Genomic DNA, 16,142 nt, shown 5'->3' with positions numbered 1-16,142 from the left:
ACCACCTGCACGGCTGCCGCGCGGTGTCGGGATGCGCCAGGCTGGCCGTGCTCGGGGAGAAGGAGGAGGAGGGGGACTTGTTCGAGGACTCCCTGCTGGGCCGCGCCCTCGCGGCCGCCGGGCAGTACCTGCTGTCCGACCTCACCCCCGGCCTGGAGCGTGCCGCCTACCGGCGCTGCACCCCGGGCCGCCTGCCCGCCCTGTGCCGCTTCGCCCGGCACCACCACCTGCCGGGGCTGCGGGCCCTGTGCCTGCGCGGCCTCCTGGAGGCTCCCATGGGGCCCCGGGAGCGGGCCCGGGCTTGGCAGCGGCTGGCGGCGGGCGCTGGGGAGCGGGAGGACCTGCTGCCCACCCTGCGCGGCCTGCTGCTGGAGCACGTGTGAGGGGGTGGGGGGGGGGTATTTGTCCCTGGAGCGGGCGGGGGGGGGAGCGGCCAGATCCTCGCCAGGCGGAGGCAGAGAAGAGTGTGTCGCAGACAGGGGGGGGGGAAGGATGGGAAGGAGAGAGAGATATGGTCCCGATCGCACGCGGACAATCGGCTCTATATTCCTTGGTTCAGTTTCTCTGTTAATTATTTAATTAAAGGAGCCGTTTGCCGACCGGCCAGTCGCTGTGATTGGAGGGACGGGGTTTTGGGGTGGTACGGGGTGGTGGGGCTGCCGTATGTGGGCGGCAGCGAGGGGCTTGAAGGTTTCTCTGGGGAGGGGGGAAGAGAGTGTGTCCAGGTGTGCGGAGGGAGAGAGTGTGTGCGCGTGAGCGGAGGACGAGTGTGTGCAGGAGTGCGGAGGACGAGAGAGTGTGTGCGTGTGCGGAGGGAGAGTGTGCGCGTGTGCGGAGGGAGAGAGTGTGTGCGTGTGCGGAGGGAGAGTGTGTGTGCGTGTGCGGAGGGAGAGTGTGCGCGTGTGCGGAGGGAGAGAGTGTGCGCGTGTGCGGAGGGAGACAGTGTGCGCGTGTGCGGAGGGAGAGTGTGCGCGTGTGCGGAGGACGAGAGAGTGTGCGCGTGTGCGGAGGACGAGAGAGTGTGCGCGTGTGCGGAGGACGAGAGAGTGTGCGCGTGTGCGGAACGAGAGAGTGTGCGCGTGTGCGGGGGACGAGAGAGTGTGCCCGTGTGCGGAGGACGAGAGAGTGTGCGCGTGTGCGGAGGGAGAGAGAGTGTGCGCGTGTGCGGAGGGAGAGAGAGTGTGCGCGTGTGCGGAGGGAGAGAGTGCGCGTATGCGGAGGGAGAAAGTGCGCGTGTGCGGAACGAGAGTGTGCGCGTGTGCAGAGGGAGAGAGTGCGCGTATGCGGAGGATGAGAGAGTGCGCGTGTGCGGAACGAGAGTATGCGCGTGTGCGGAGGACGAGAGCGTGTGTGCAGAGGGAGAGAGTGTGCGTGTGTGCGGAACGAGAGTGTGCGCGTGTGCAGAGGGAGAGTGTGCGCGTGTGCGGAACGAGTGTGCGCGTGTGCAGAGGGAGGGAGTGCGCGTGTGCGGAACGAGAGTGTGCGCGTGTGCAGAGGGAGGGAGAGAGTGCGCGTGTGCAGAGGACGAGAGAGTGTGCAAGTGTGCGGTACGAGAGAGAGTGTGCGTGTGCGGAGGATGAGAGAGTGCGCGTGTGCGGAACGAGAGTGCGCGTGTGCGGAGGACGAGAGAGTGTGCGCGTGTGCGGAACGAGAGAGTGCGCGTGTGCGGAACGAGAGAGCGTGTGCGGAGGATGAGAGAGTGCGCGTGTGCGTAACGAGAGTGTGCGCGTGTGCAGAGGATGAGAGAGTGTGCGCGTGTGCGGAACGAGAGTGTGCGCGTGTGCGGAGGATAAGAGAGTGTGCGCGTGTGCAGAGGGAGGGAGAGAGTGCGCGTGTGCGGAACGAGAGTGTGTGCGCGTGTGCGGAGGACGAGAGAGTGTGTGCGCGTGTGCGGAGGACGAGAGAGTGCGTGCGTGTGCGGAACGAGAGAGAGTGTGTCAGAGAGAGCTGTTCCAACTGGGGTCGTAGATGTGCGCCAGTCGCAGGGGAACATTTCAGAGTTTGGAGTTGATGGGGCCGAGGGTGGGCAATCTCGGAGGGAGGGAGGGAGGGGGTGTGGAAGGGAGGGATTGGAGGGTGGAGGTGAGCGAAGGCACCGCTCCAGCAACAGAAAGCAGGAGAGGGACAGACTGCATTCAGTCCCGCTGCAGAGTGAGCTGATAACTCACCACGGGGTCTGACTCTCCGAGACACGGGGTGTTATTCCCCCTGCCCAGGGGAGGGAGGGGGCTCTGGGAATCCGGGTCACCCCTCGCCATCCCACCATTGCTGTAAATATTGTACTGAAATTAAACGCAGATAGAAATGCTTCACTCGAATTATGTAACATGTTGTTTCGGAATGAAAATAAAAAGAGTTATTGTCTGAACGTGGGCGACGAGGTGTCGACTATCATTTCACACGAAGCATCAGGACGGCAACTCCGAGGAACACTGTCCTTCCCCCCTCTGGGACCGGGTGTCACAGTGCGTTAGATACACTGTCCTTTCCCCCTCTGGGACCGGGTGTCACAGTGCGTTAGATACACTGTCCTTTCCCCCTCTGGGACCGGGTATCACAGTGCGTTAGATACACTGTCCTTCCCCCCTCTGGGACCGGGTGTCACAGTGCGTTAGATACACTGTCCTTTCCCCCTCTGGGACCGGGTGTCACAGTGCGTTAGATACACTGTCCTTTCCCCCTCTGGGACCGGGTGTCACAGTGCGTTAGATACACTGTCCTTCCCCCCTCTGGGACCGGGTGTCACAGTGCGTTAGATACACTGTCCTTTCCCCCTCTGGGACCGGGTGTCACAGTGCGTTAGATACACTGTCCTTTCCCCCTCTGGGACCGGGTGTCACAGTGCGTTAGATACACTGTCCTTTCCCCCTCTGGGACCGGGTGTCACAGTGCGTTAGATACACTGTCCTTCCCCCCTCTGGGACCGGGAGTCACAGTGCGTTAGATACACTGTCCTTTCCCCCTCTGGGACCGGGTGTCACAGTGCGTTAGATACACTGTCCTTTCCCCCTCTGGGACCGGGTGTCACAGTGCGTTAGATACACTGTCCTTTCCCCCACTGGGACCGGGTGTCACAGTGCGTTAGATACACTGTCCTTTCCCCCACTGGGACCGGGTGTCACAGTGCGTTAGATACACTGTCCTTTCCCCCTCTGGGACCGGGTGTCACAGTGAGTTAGATACACTGTCCTTTCCCCCTCTGGGACCGGGTGTCACAGTGCGTTAGATACACTGTCCTTTCCCCCTCTGGGACCGGGTGTCTCAGTGCGTTAGATACACTGTCCTTTCCCCCTCTGGGACCGGGTGTCACAGTGCGTTAGATACACTGTCCTTTCCCCCTCTGGGACCGGGTGTCACAGTGCGTTAGATACACTGTCCTTTCCCCCACTGGGACCGGGTGTCACAGTGCGTTAGATACACTGTCCTTTCCCCCTCTGGGACCGGGTGTCACAGTGCGTTAGATACACTGTCCTTTCCCCCTCTGGGACCGGGTGTCACAGTGCGTTAGATACACTGTCCTTTCCCCCACTGGGACCGGGTGTCACAGTGCGTTAGATACACTGTCCTTTCCCCCACTGGGACCGGGTGTCACAGTGCGTTAGATACACTGTCCTTTCCCCCTCTGGGACCGGGTGTCACAGTGAGTTAGATACACTGTCCTTTCCCCCTCTGGGACCGGGTGTCACAGTGCGTTAGATACACTGTCCTTTCCCCCTCTGGGACCGGGTGTCACAGTGCGTTAGATACACTGTCCTTTCCCCCTCTGGGACCGGGTGTCACAGTGCGTTAGATACACTGTCCTTTCCCCCTCTGGGACCGGGTGTCACAGTGCGTTAGATACACTGTCCTTTCCCCCTCTGGGACCGGGTGTCACAGTGCGTTAGATACACTGTCCTTTCCCCCTCTGGGACCGGGTGTCACAGTGCGTTAGATACACTGTCCTTTCCCCCTCTGGGACCGGGTGTCACAGTGCGTTAGATACACTGTCCTTTCCCCCTCTGGGACCGGGTGTCACAGTGCGTTATATACACTGTCCTTTCCCCCTCTGGGACCGGGTGTCACAGTGCGTTAGATACACTGTCCTTTCATAGAAATCATCATAGAAACCCTACAGTGCAGAAGGAGGCCATTCGGCCCATCGAGTTGGCACCGACCACTATCCCACCCAGGCCCTACCCCCACATATTTACCCGCTAATCCCTCTAACCTACGCATCTCAGGACTCTAAGGGGCAATTTTTAACCTGGCCAATCAACCTAACCCGCACATCTTTGGACTGTGGGAGGAAGCCGGAGAACCCGGAGGAAACCCACGCAGACACGAGGAGAATGTACAAACTCCACACAGACAGTGACCCGAGCCGGGAATCGAACCCGGGACCCTGGAGCTGTGAAGCAGCAGTGCTAACCACTGTGCTACCGTGCCGCCCCCTCTGGGACCGGGTAGCAGTGCGTTAGATACACTGTCCTTTCCCCCTCTGGGAGCGGGTAGCAGTGCGTTAGATACACTGTCCTTTCCCCCTCTGGGAGCGGGTAGCAGTGCGTTAGATACACTGTCCTTTCCCCCTCTGGGAGCGGGTAGCAGTGCGTTAGATACACTGTCCTTTCCCCCTCTGGGAGCGGGTGTCACAGTGCGTTAGATAGAACATAGAACAGTACAGCACAGAACAGGCCCTTCGGCCCACGATGTTGTGCCGAGCTTTATCTGAAACCAAGATCAAGCTATCCCACTCCCTATCATCCTGGTGTGCTCCATGTGCCTATCCAATAACCGCTTAAATGTTCCTAAAGTGTCTGACTCCACTATCACTGCAGGCAGTCCATTCCACACCCCAACCACTCTCTGCGTAAAGAACCTACCTCTGATATCCTTCCTGTATCTCCCACCACGAACCCTATAGTTATGCCCCCTTGTAATAGCTCCATCCACCCGAGGAAATAGTCTTTGAACGTTCACTCTATCTATCCCCTTCATCATTTTATAAACCTCTATTAAGTCTCCCCTCTGCCTCCTCCGCTCCAGAGAGAACAGCCCCAGCTCCCTCAACCTTTCCTCATAAGACCTACCCTCCAAACCACGCAGCATCCTGGTAAATCTCCTCTGCACTCTTTCCAGCGCTTCCACATCCTTCTTATAGTGAGGTGACCAGAACTGCACACAATATTCCAAATGTGGTCTCACCAAGGTCCTGTACAGTTGCAGCATAACCCCACGGCTCTTAAACTCCAACCCCCTGTTAATAAAAGCTAACACACTATAGGCCTTCTTCACAGCTCTATCCACTTGAGTGGCAACCTTCAGAGATCTGTGGATATGGACCCCAAGATCTCTCTGTTCCTCCACAGTCTTCAGAACCCTACCTTTGACCCTGCAATCCACATTTAAATTAGTCCTACCAAAATGAATCACCTCTCATTTATCAGGGTTAAACTCCATTTGCCATTTTTCAGCCCAGCTTTGCATCCTATCTATGTCTCTTTGCAGCCTACAACAGCCCTCCACCTCATCCACTACTCCACCAATCTTGGTGTCATCAGCAAATTTACTGATCCACCCTTCAGCCCCCTCCTCTAAGTCATTGATAAAAATCACAAAGAGCAGAGGACCAAGCACTGATCCCTGTGGCACTCCGCTAGCAACCTGCCTCCAATCCGAAAATTTTCCATCCACCACCACCTCTATCCTTTCGTCTCTGGGACCGGGTGTCACAGTGCGTTAGATACACTGTCCTTTCCCCCTCTGGGACCGGGTGTCACAGTGCGTTAGATACACTGTCCTTTCCCCCTCTGGGACCGGGTGTCACAGTGCGTTAGATACACTGTCCTTTCCCCCTCTGGGACCGGGTGTCACAGTGCGTTAGACACACTGTCCTTTCCCCCTCTGGGACCGGGTGTCACAGTGCGTTAGATACACTGTCCTTTCCCTCTCTGGGACCGGGTGTCACAGTGCGTTAGATACACTGTCCTTCCCCCCTCTGGGACCGGGTGTCACAGTGCGTTAGATACACTGTCCTTTCCCCCTCTGGGACCGGGTGTCACAGTGCGTTAGATACACTGTCCTTTCCCCCTCTGGGACCGGGTGTCACAGTGCGTTAGATACACTGTCCTTTCCCCCTCTGGGACCGGGTGTCACAGTGCGTTAGATACACTGTCCTTTCCCCCTCTGGGACCGGGTGTCACAGTGCGTTAGATACACTGTCCTTTCCCCCTCTGGGACCGGGTGTCACAGTGCGTTAGATACACTGTCCTTCCCCCCTCTGGGACCGGGTGTCACAGTGCGTTAGATACACTGTCCTTTCCCCCTCTGGGACCGGGTGTCACAGTGCATTCGATACACTGTCCTTTCCCCCTCTGGGACCGGGTGTCACAGTGCATTAGATACACTGTCCTTTCCCCCTCTGGGACCGGGTGTCACAGTGCGTTAGATACACTGTCCTTTCCCCCTCTGGGACCGGGTGACACAGTGCGTTAGATACACTGTCCTTTCCCCCTCTGGGACCGGGTGTCACAGTGCGTTAGATACACTGTCCTTTCCCCCTCTGGGACCGGGTGTCACAGTGCGTTAGATACACTGTCCTTTCCCCCTCTGGGACCGGGTGTCACAGTGCGTTAGATACACTGTCCTTTCCCCCTCTGGGACCGGGTGTCACAGTGCGTTAGATACACTGTCCTTTCCCCCTCTGGGACCGGGTGTCACAGTGCGTTAGATACACTGTCCTTTCCCCCTCTGGGACCGGGTGTCACAGTGCGTTAGATACACTGTCCTTTCCCCCTCTGGGACCGGGTGTCACAGTGCGTTAGATACACTGTCCTTTCCCCCTCTGGGTACAGTGTCAGTAGCAGCGACCCTCCCTCTGTGCAGTGCTCCCTAATCACTGCATTGGTTCTGCATTTTCTCTGTTTTATCTTGAGCCCAGAACCTGCAGTGGAATTTGCAGTTGCAACCTCCTGATCCATGGATGATTTGGAAATGTAACTGGTTTGCCTCGAGTGGTCTCGAAGTGATTGTGTTTCATTCTTTGATTCCAATCCCTTGTGCTTTATTTTACTAGTTATGGAATTTAGTGACGGTCCCTAGATTTCCCAGACATCTTTGATCGATTATCCCTCTGAGGATTCTCTCCCAACGAGCATGGAAAACTACAAACCTGGCACAACTCTCCGATACAGAGTAAAGCTCCCTCTACACTGTCCCCATCAAACACTCCCAGGACAGGTACAGCATGGGGTTAGATACAGAGTAAAGCTCCCTCTACACTGTCCCCCATCAAACACTCCCAGGACAGGTACAGCACGGGGTTAGATACAGAGTAAAGTTCCCTCTGCACTGTCCCCATCAAACACTCCCAGGACAGATACAGCACGGGGTTAGATACAGAGTAAAGTTCCCTCTACACTGTCCCCATCAAACACTCCCAGGACAGGTACAGCACGGGGTTAGATACAGAGTAAAGTTCCCTCTACACTGTCCCCATCAAACACTCCCAGGACAGGTACAGCACGGGGTTAGATACAGAGTAAAGTTCCCTCTACACTGTCCCCATCAAACACTCCCAGGACAGGTACAGCACGGGGTTAGATACAGAGTAAAGTTCCCTCCACACTGTCCCTATCAAACACTCCCAGGACAGGTACAGCACGGGGTTAGATACAGAGTAAAGCTCCCTCTACACTGTCCCCATCAAACACTCCCAGGAAAGGTACAGCACGGGGTTAGATACAGAGTAAAGCACCCTCGACACTGTCCCCCATTAAAAACTCCCAGGACAGGGACAGCACGGGGTTAGATACAGAGTAAAGCTCCCTCTACACTGTCCCCCATCAAACACTCCCAGGACAGGTACAGCATGGGGTTAGATACAGAGTAAAGCTCCCTCTACACTGTCCCCATCAAACACTCCCAGGACAGGTACAGCACGGGGTTAGATACAGAGTAAAGCTCTCTCTACACTGTCCCCCATCAAACACTCCCAGGACAGGGACAGCACGGGGTTAGATACTGAGTAAAGCTCCCTCGACACTGTCCCCCATCAAACACTCCCAGGACAGGTACAGCACGGGGTTCGATACAGAGTAAAGCTCCCTCTACACTGTCCCCATCAAACACTCCCAGGACAGGTACAGCACGGGTTTAGACACAGAGTAAAGCTCCCTCTACACTGTCCACATCAAACACTCCCAGGACAGGTTCAGCACGGGGCTAGATACAGAGTAAAGCTCCCTCTCCACTGTCCCCCATCAAACACTCCCAGGACAGGTACAGCACGGGGTTAGACACAGAGTAAAGCTCCCTCTACACTGTCCCCCATCAAACACTCCCAGGACAGGTACAGCACGGGGTTAGATACAGAGTAAAGCTCCCTCTACACTGTCCCCCATCAAACACTCCCAGGACAGGAACAGCACGGGGTTAGATACAGAGTAAAGCTCCCTCTACACTGTCCCCCATCAAACACTCCCAGGACAGGTACAGCACGGGGTTAGATACAGAGTAAAGCTCCCTCTCCACTGTCCCCCATCAAACACTCCCAGGACAGGGACAGCACGGGGTTAGATACAGAGCAAAGCTCCCTCTACACTGTCCCCCATCAAACACTCCCAGGACAGGTACAGCACGGGGTTAGATACAGAGTAAAGCTCCCTCTGCACTGTCCCCATCAAACACTCCCAGGACAGGTACAGCACGGGGTTAGATACAGAGTAAAGCTCCCTCTACACTGTCCCCCATCAAACACTCCCAGGACAGGAACAGCACGGGGTTAGATACAGAGTAAAGCTCCCTCTACACTGTCCCCCATCAAACATTCCCAGGACAGGTACAGCACGGGGTTAGATACAGAGTAAAGCTCCCTCTACACTGTCCCCCATCAAACACTCCCAGGACAGGGACAGCACGGGGTGAGATACAGAGTAAAGCTCCCTCTACACTGTCCCTCATCAAACACTCCCAGGACAGGGACAGCACGGGGTTAGATACAGAGTAAAGCTCCCTCTACACTGTCCCCATCAAACACTCCCAGGACAGGTACAGCACGGGGTTAGACACAGAGTAAAGCTCCCTCTGCACTGTCCCCATCAAACACTCCCAGGACAGGTACAGCACGGGGTGAGATACAGAGTAAAGCTCCCTCTACACTGTCCCTCATCAAACACTCCCAGGACAGGTACAGCACGGGGTTAGATACAGAGTAAAGCTCCCTCTACACTGTCCCCCATCAAACACTCCCAGGACAGGTACAGCACGGGGTTAGATACAGAGTAAAGCTCCCTCTACACTGTCCCCCATCAAACACTCCCAGGACAGGGACAGCACGGGGTGAGATACAGAGTAAAGCTCCCTCTACACTGTCCCTCATCAAACACTCCCAGGACAGGTACAGCACGGGGTTAGATACAGAGTAAAGCTCCCTCTACACTGTCCCTCATCAAACACTCCCAGGACAGGTACAGCACGGGGTTAGATACAGAGTAAAGCCCCCTCTACACTGTCCCCCATCAAACACTCCCAGGACAGGTACAGCACGGGGTTAGATACAGAGTAAAGCTCCCTCTACACTGTCCCCCATCAAACACTCCCAGGACAGGAACAGCACGGGGTTAGATACAGAGTAAAGCTCCCTCTACACTGTCCCCCATCAAACACTCCCAGGACAGGTACAGCACGGGGTTAGATACAGAGTAAAGCTCCCTCTACACTGTCCCCCATCAAACACTCCCAGGACAGGTACAGCACGGGGTTAGATACAGAGTAAAGCTCCCTCTACACTGTCCCCCATCAAACACTCCCAGGACAGGTACAGCACGGGGTTAGATACAGAGTAAAGCTCCCTCTACACTGTCCCCCATCAAACACTCCCAGGACAGGTACAGCACGGGGTTAGATACAGAGTAATGCTCCCTCTGCACTGTCCCTCATCAAACACTCCCAGGACAGGTACAGCACGGGGTTAGATACAGAGTAAAGCTCCCTCTACACTGTCCCCATCAAACACTCCCAGGACAGGTACAGCACGGGGTTAGATACAGAGTAAAGCTCCCTCTGCACTGTCCCTCATCAAACACTCCCAGGACAGGTACAGCACGGGGTTAGATACAGAGTAAAGCTCCCTCTACACTGTCCCCATCAAACACTCCCAGGACAGGTACAGCACGGGGTTAGATACAGAGTAAAGCTCCCTCTACACTGTCCCCCATCAAACACTCCCAGGACAGGTACAGCACGGGGTTAGATACAGAGTAAAGCTCCCTCTACACTGTCCCCATCAAACACTCCCAGGACAGGTACAGCACGGGGTTAGATACAGAGTAAAGCTCCCTCTGCACTGTCCCCCATCAAACACTCCCAGGACAGGTACAGCACGAGGTTAGATACAGAGTAAAGCTCCCTCTACACTGTCCCCCATCAAACACTCCCAGGACAGGTACAGCACGGGGTTAGATACAGAGTAAAGCTCCCTCTACACTGTCCCCCATCAAACACTCCCAGGACAGGTACAGCACGGGGTTAGATACAGAGTAAAGCTCCCTCTACACTGTCCCCCATCAAACACTCCCAGGACAGGGAGGGGGTTGAACACAGAGTAAAGTTTTATCTGCAATTTTGTCGGTGAAATATCTGGAATTGCTTTGGGAAAAGTTGCCCTGTTTCTCTGGCTGCCTCTCAAACTTGCGCCTGTGCATTTTCCCCGCACTTTTCCTGGTATTTCCTGTTTTTGGGGAGTGAGTAAGGAACGGATCAGCATTCCTGCCTCCATCTATCTTTCCAGAGGTGCTTAGGAATGTCTCCGCGTGTGTGTGTGTGTAGTTTTTTTTTCAAGCATATTTTTCTTATGGGATGTTCCTCATTTTTTTTGCTCTCTCTCTCTCCCCTCCTCTCTCTCTCTCTCTCTCCCTCTTCCTGTCAGGAATTCTGAACTGCATTTCCTTACATGGGAAAGGCTCTGTGACTCTCCGTCATCCTATTCCTCCTGCCCCCCCCTCCACCTCCTGCTTGTGTCAACCCTTCTGCTCCGGACTGCAAGGGAATAGAAGTGTCTGTGTACACACACACAGACACACACACACAGGAAAGCCGCAGGCTGCCCCTATCTGAGTTACCCTCCTAGAGAGGGGCGAGAGGGGCACAGAGAGAGGAGGAGGAGGGCACACAGGCACCGCAGATGATGGAAGATTTGGGTAAGTGACATATTTACCGAGGGTGGGCGCAGTGGGTTAGTGCTGCTGCCTCACAGCGCCAGGGTCCCGGGTTCGATCCCCCGGCTCGGGTCACTGTCTGTGCGGAGTCTGCACCTTCTCTGCGTGGGTTTCCTCCGGGTGCTCCGGTTTCCTCCCACAGCCCGAAAGACCGTGCTGGTTAGGGTGGATTGGGCCGTGCTAAATTCTCCCTCAGTGTGACCCAAACAGGAGTGTGGCGACTGGGGGGATTTTCACAGTAACTTCATTGCAGTGTTAATGTAAGCCTAACTTGTGACACTAATAAATCGACTTAAAAACTTAGCAAGAGAGACACAGAGAGTGAGAGAGACAGAGAGAGAGAGAGAGTGAGAGAGAGTGAGAGTGAGAGAGAGTGAGAGACAGAGAGAGAGACAGAGAGAGAGTGAGAGAGACAGAGAGTGAGAGAGACAGAGAGAGAGAGAGAGAGTGAGAGAGAGTGAGAGTGAGAGAGAGTGAGAGAGAGACAGAGAGAGAGACAGAGAGAGAGTGAGAGAGACAGAGATAGAGAGAGACAGAGAGAGAGAGTGAGAGAGAGTGAGAGAGAGTGAGAGTGAGAGACAGAGAGTGAGAGACAGAGAGAGACAGAGAGAGTGAGAGAGAGTGAGAGAGTGAGAGAGACAGAGAGAGAGTGAGAGAGACAGAGAGTGAGAGAGACAGAGAGAGAGAGAGACAGAGAGAGACAGCAAAAAAGAGAGCGAGAGAGACAGGGAGGGGTTGGAGAGGGAGGAAACTCCTTCTGTTAACTCTCCGAATGTTTCCACTCTCCGTCCGGTTGTGTTTAACTCTTTGTAACCCTCTCCAAGTCGATACAAGACTGGATTCAGTGTAATTGTCTGTAAATCTGCACATAACTGTAACTTTCTGACTGTATGTAACTTTCTGACTGTGTAACTGTAACTCCGACTGTAACTGACTGTGTGTGACTGTCCGTAACTCAGGTTAGGTGGATTGGCCGTGCTAAATTGTCCCTTAGTGTCCAAAGATGTGCAGGTTAGGTGGATTGGCTATGCTAAATTGTCCCTTAGTGTCCAAAGATGTGCAGGTTGGGTGGATTGGCCGTGCTAAATTGCCCCTTAGTGTCCAAAGATGTGCAGGTTAGGTGGATTGGCCATGTTAAATTGCCCCTTAGTGTCCAAAGATGTGTAGGTTAGGTGGATTGGCCGTGCTAAATTGTCCCTTAGTGTCCAAAGATGTGTGGGTTAGGTGGATTGGCCATGCTAAATTGTCCCTTAGTGTCCAAAGATGTGCAGGTTAGGTGGATTGGCCATGCTAAATTGTCCCTTACAGTCCAAAGATGTGTAGGTTAGGTGGATTGGCCATGCTAAATTGTCCCTTAGTGTCCAAAGCTGTGCAGGTTAGGTGGATTGGCCGTGCTAAATTGTCCCTTAGTGTCCAAAGATGTGTAGGTTAGGTGGATTGGCCATGCTAAATTGTCCCTTAGTGTCCAAAGATGTGCGGGTTAGGTGGATTGGCCATGCTAAATTGTCCCTTAGTGTCCAAAGATGTGTTGGTTAGGTGGATTGGCCATGCTAAATTGTCCCTTAGTGTCCAAAGATGTGCAGGTTAGGTGGATTGGCCATGCTAAATTGTCCCTTAGTGTCCAAAGATGTGTAGGTTAGGTGGATTGGCCATGCTAAATTGCCCCTAAGTGTCCAAAGATGTGCAGGTTAGGTGGATTGGCCATGCTAAATTGTCCCCTTAGTGTCCACAGATGTGCAGGTTAGGGGGATTAGCCATGCTAAATTGTCCCTTAGTGTCCAAAGATGTGCAGGTTAGGTGGATTGGCCATGCTAAATTGTCCCTTAGTGTCCAAAGATGTGTGGGTTAGGTGGATTGGCCATGCTAAATTGTCCCTTAGTGTCCAAATATGTGCAGGTTAGGTGGATTGGCCATGCTAAATTGTCCCTTAGTGTCCAAAGATGTGTTGGTTAGGTGGATTGGCCATGCTAAATTGCCCCTTAGTGTCCAAAGATGTGCAGGTTAGGCGGATTGGCCATGCTAAATTGTCCCTTAGTGTCCAAAGATGTGTAGGTTAGGTGGATTGGCCATGCTAAATTGCCCCTAAGTGTCCAAAGATGTGTGGGTTAGGTGGATTGGCCATGCTAAATTGTCCCTTAGTGTCCAAAGATGTAAAGGTTAGGTGGATTGGCCATGCTAAATTGTCCCTTAGTGTCCAAAGATGTGTGGGTTAGGTGGATTGGCCATGCTAAATTGTCCCTTAGTGTCCAAAGATGTGCAGGTTAGGTGGATTGGCCATGCTAAATTGTCCCTTAGTGTCCAAAGATGTGCAGGTTAGGTGGATTGGCCATGCTAAATTGTCCCTTAGTGTCCAAAGATGTGCAGGTTAGGGGGATTAGCCAAGCTAAATTGTCCCTTAGTGTCCAAAGATGTGCAGGTTAGGTGGATTGGCCTTGCTAAATTGCCCCTTAGTGTCCAAAGATGTGTAGGTTAGGTGGATTGGCCATGCTAAATTGCCCCTTAGTGTCCAAAGATGTGCAGGTTAGGTGGATTGGCCTTGCTAAATTGCCCCTTAGTGTCCAAAGATGTGTAGGTTAGGTGGATTGGCCATGCTAAATTGCCCCTTAGTGTCCAAAGATGTCCAGGTTAGGTGGATTGGCCATGTTAAATTGCCCCTTAGTGTCCAAAGATGTGCAGGTTAGGTGGATTGGCCATGCTAAATTGTCCCTTAGTGTCCAAAGATGTGCAGGTTGGGTGGATTGGCCGTGCTAAATTGTCCCTTAGTGTCCAAAGATGTGCAGGTTGGGTGGATTGGCCGTGCTAAATTGTCCCTGAGTGTCCAAAGATGTGTAGGTTAGGTGGATTGGCCGTGCTAAATTGCCCCTTAGTGTCCAAAGATGTGCAGGTTAGGTGGATTGGCCATGCTAAATTGCCCCTTAGTGTCCAAAGATGTGCAGGTTAGGGGTTTGGCCTTGTGGTACTATCGCTAGACTATTAATCCAGAAACTCACCTCATGGTGTGGGGACCCCGGTTCAAATCCCGCCATGGTGGAATTTAAATTCAATTTTTTAAAAATCTGGAATTGTGAATCTACGGATGACCCCTTGTCGATTGTCGGAAAAACCCATCTGGTTCCCTTTGGGGAAGGAAATCCGCCGTCGTTACCCTGGTCTGGGCCTACATGTGAGCCACAGCGATATAGGTGACTCTCATCTTCCCCCCAAGGGCAACTCGGCAATAAATGCTGGACCGGACAGCGACGCCCGTGTCCCACAAAGGAATAGATTAGATTGGCCATGCTAAATTGCCCCGTGGTGTCCGAAGATGTGTTGGTTCGATATTCATTCACACACACGGGGAGTTGTGAGTGAAAGTTAAACTCTGTGACAGACGGTGTTACTGTGTAACGTGCGCCGAGCTGTGTTATGTCTGTGGTTTATTGCAGGGGGGGTCTGTGTTTGGACAAAGTACCTCTGCAGCTCTGTGGGAGACGGGCTTTCTGGTCCAGTTCAGTAGCTGTCTCTGCTCTGTTCCACACTCAGCCTTTGAGCGGGCATTGGAAGAGAGATCCTGGGAAATATCTCCACACTGACGTCATTCCTTCTGCCACACACACTCTGAGGCAGAGAGACAGAACGGCATCTGGGATTGATCTGAGACAGAGAGAGACAGGGGCAGAGAGAGACAGAGAGAGAGAGAGACAGAGAGAGAAACAGGCAGAGAGTGGGATAGACCCTATAACCTTCCCTATCTCTGTAACCTCCTCCTGCCCCTAAACCCCTCCCTATTTCTGTAACCTCCTCCAGCCCCCTACACCCCCTCCCTATCTCTGTAACCCCCTCCAGCCCCCTACACCCCTCCCTATCTCTGTAACCTCCTCCAGCCCCTACACCCCCTCCCTATCTCTGTAACCTCCTCCAGCCCCTACACCCCCTCCCTATCTCTGTAACCTCCTCCAGCCCCCTACACCCCCTCCCTATCTCTGTAACCTCCTCCAGCCCCCTACACCCCCTCCCTATCTCTGTAACCTCCTCCAGCCCCTCCACCCCTCCTATCTCTGTAACCTCCTCCAGCTCCCTACACCCCCTCCCTATCTCTGTAACCTCCTCCAGCCCCCTACACCCCTCCCTATCTCTGTAACCTCCTCCAGCCCCCTACACCCCTCCCTATCTCTGTAACCTCCACCAGCCCCCTACACCCCTCCCTATTTCTGTAATCTCCTCCAGCCCCTACACCCCCTCCCTATCTCTGTAACCTCCTACACCCCTCCCTATCTCTGTAACCTCCTCCAGCCCTCTACACCCCTCCCTATCTCTGTAACCTCCTCCAGCCCCATACACCCCTCCCTATCTCTGTAACCTCCTCCAGTCACCTTCACCCCCTCCCTATCTCTGTAACCTCCTCCAGCCCCTACACCCCTCCCTATCTCTGTAACTTCCTCCAGCCCCTACACCCCCTCCCTATCTCTGTAACCTCCTCCAGCTCCCTACACCCCCTCCCTATCTCTGTAACCTCCTCCAGCCCCGACACCCCTCCCTATCTCTGTAACCTCCTCCAGCCCCCTACACCCCTCCCTATCTCTGTAACCTCCTCCAGCCCCTACACCCCCTCCCTATCTCTGTAACCTCCTCCAGCCCCTACACCCCCTCCCTATCTCTGTAACCTCCTCCAGCCCCTACACCCCTCCCTATCTCTGTAACCTCCTCCAGCCCCTACACCCCCTCCCTATCTCTGTAACCTCCTCCAGCCCCTACACCCCCTCCCTATCTCTGTAACCTCCTCCAGCCCCTACACCCCCTCCCTATCTCTGTAACCTCCTCCAGCCCCTACACCCCCTCCCTATCTCTGTAACCTCCTCCAGCCCCTACACCCCTCCCTATCTCTGTAACCTCCCTCAGCCCCTACACCCCTCCCTATCTCTGTAACCTCCTCCAGCCCCTACACCCCCTCCCTATCTCTGTAACCTCCTC

At 54.3% G+C, this 16,142-nt stretch overlaps 1 protein-coding gene across 1 annotated transcript in view; it reads left to right on the top strand.

The window, feature by feature from the left end:
- LOC144490559 (armadillo repeat-containing protein 5-like) overlaps positions 1 to 2,368 on the top strand; it is a 7,775-nt gene extending 5,407 nt beyond the window's left edge. Inside the window, exon 2 of the mRNA XM_078208278.1 lies at positions 1 to 2,368. This exon is cut by the window's left edge and continues 420 nt beyond it. Coding sequence (XP_078064404.1) covers positions 1 to 383 — 383 coding nt within the window. The 3' untranslated portion in view covers positions 384 to 2,368.
- Positions 2,369 to 16,142: the final 13,774 nt, after the last annotated feature.

This window comes from Mustelus asterias, unplaced genomic scaffold (assembly GCF_964213995.1).
Source record: "Mustelus asterias unplaced genomic scaffold, sMusAst1.hap1.1 HAP1_SCAFFOLD_3430, whole genome shotgun sequence".
Lineage (NCBI taxonomy): Eukaryota > Metazoa > Chordata > Chondrichthyes > Carcharhiniformes > Triakidae > Mustelus > Mustelus asterias.
Note: the sequence above shows the minus strand (reverse complement) of the source record. Positions and strands in the feature narration are given on the sequence as shown.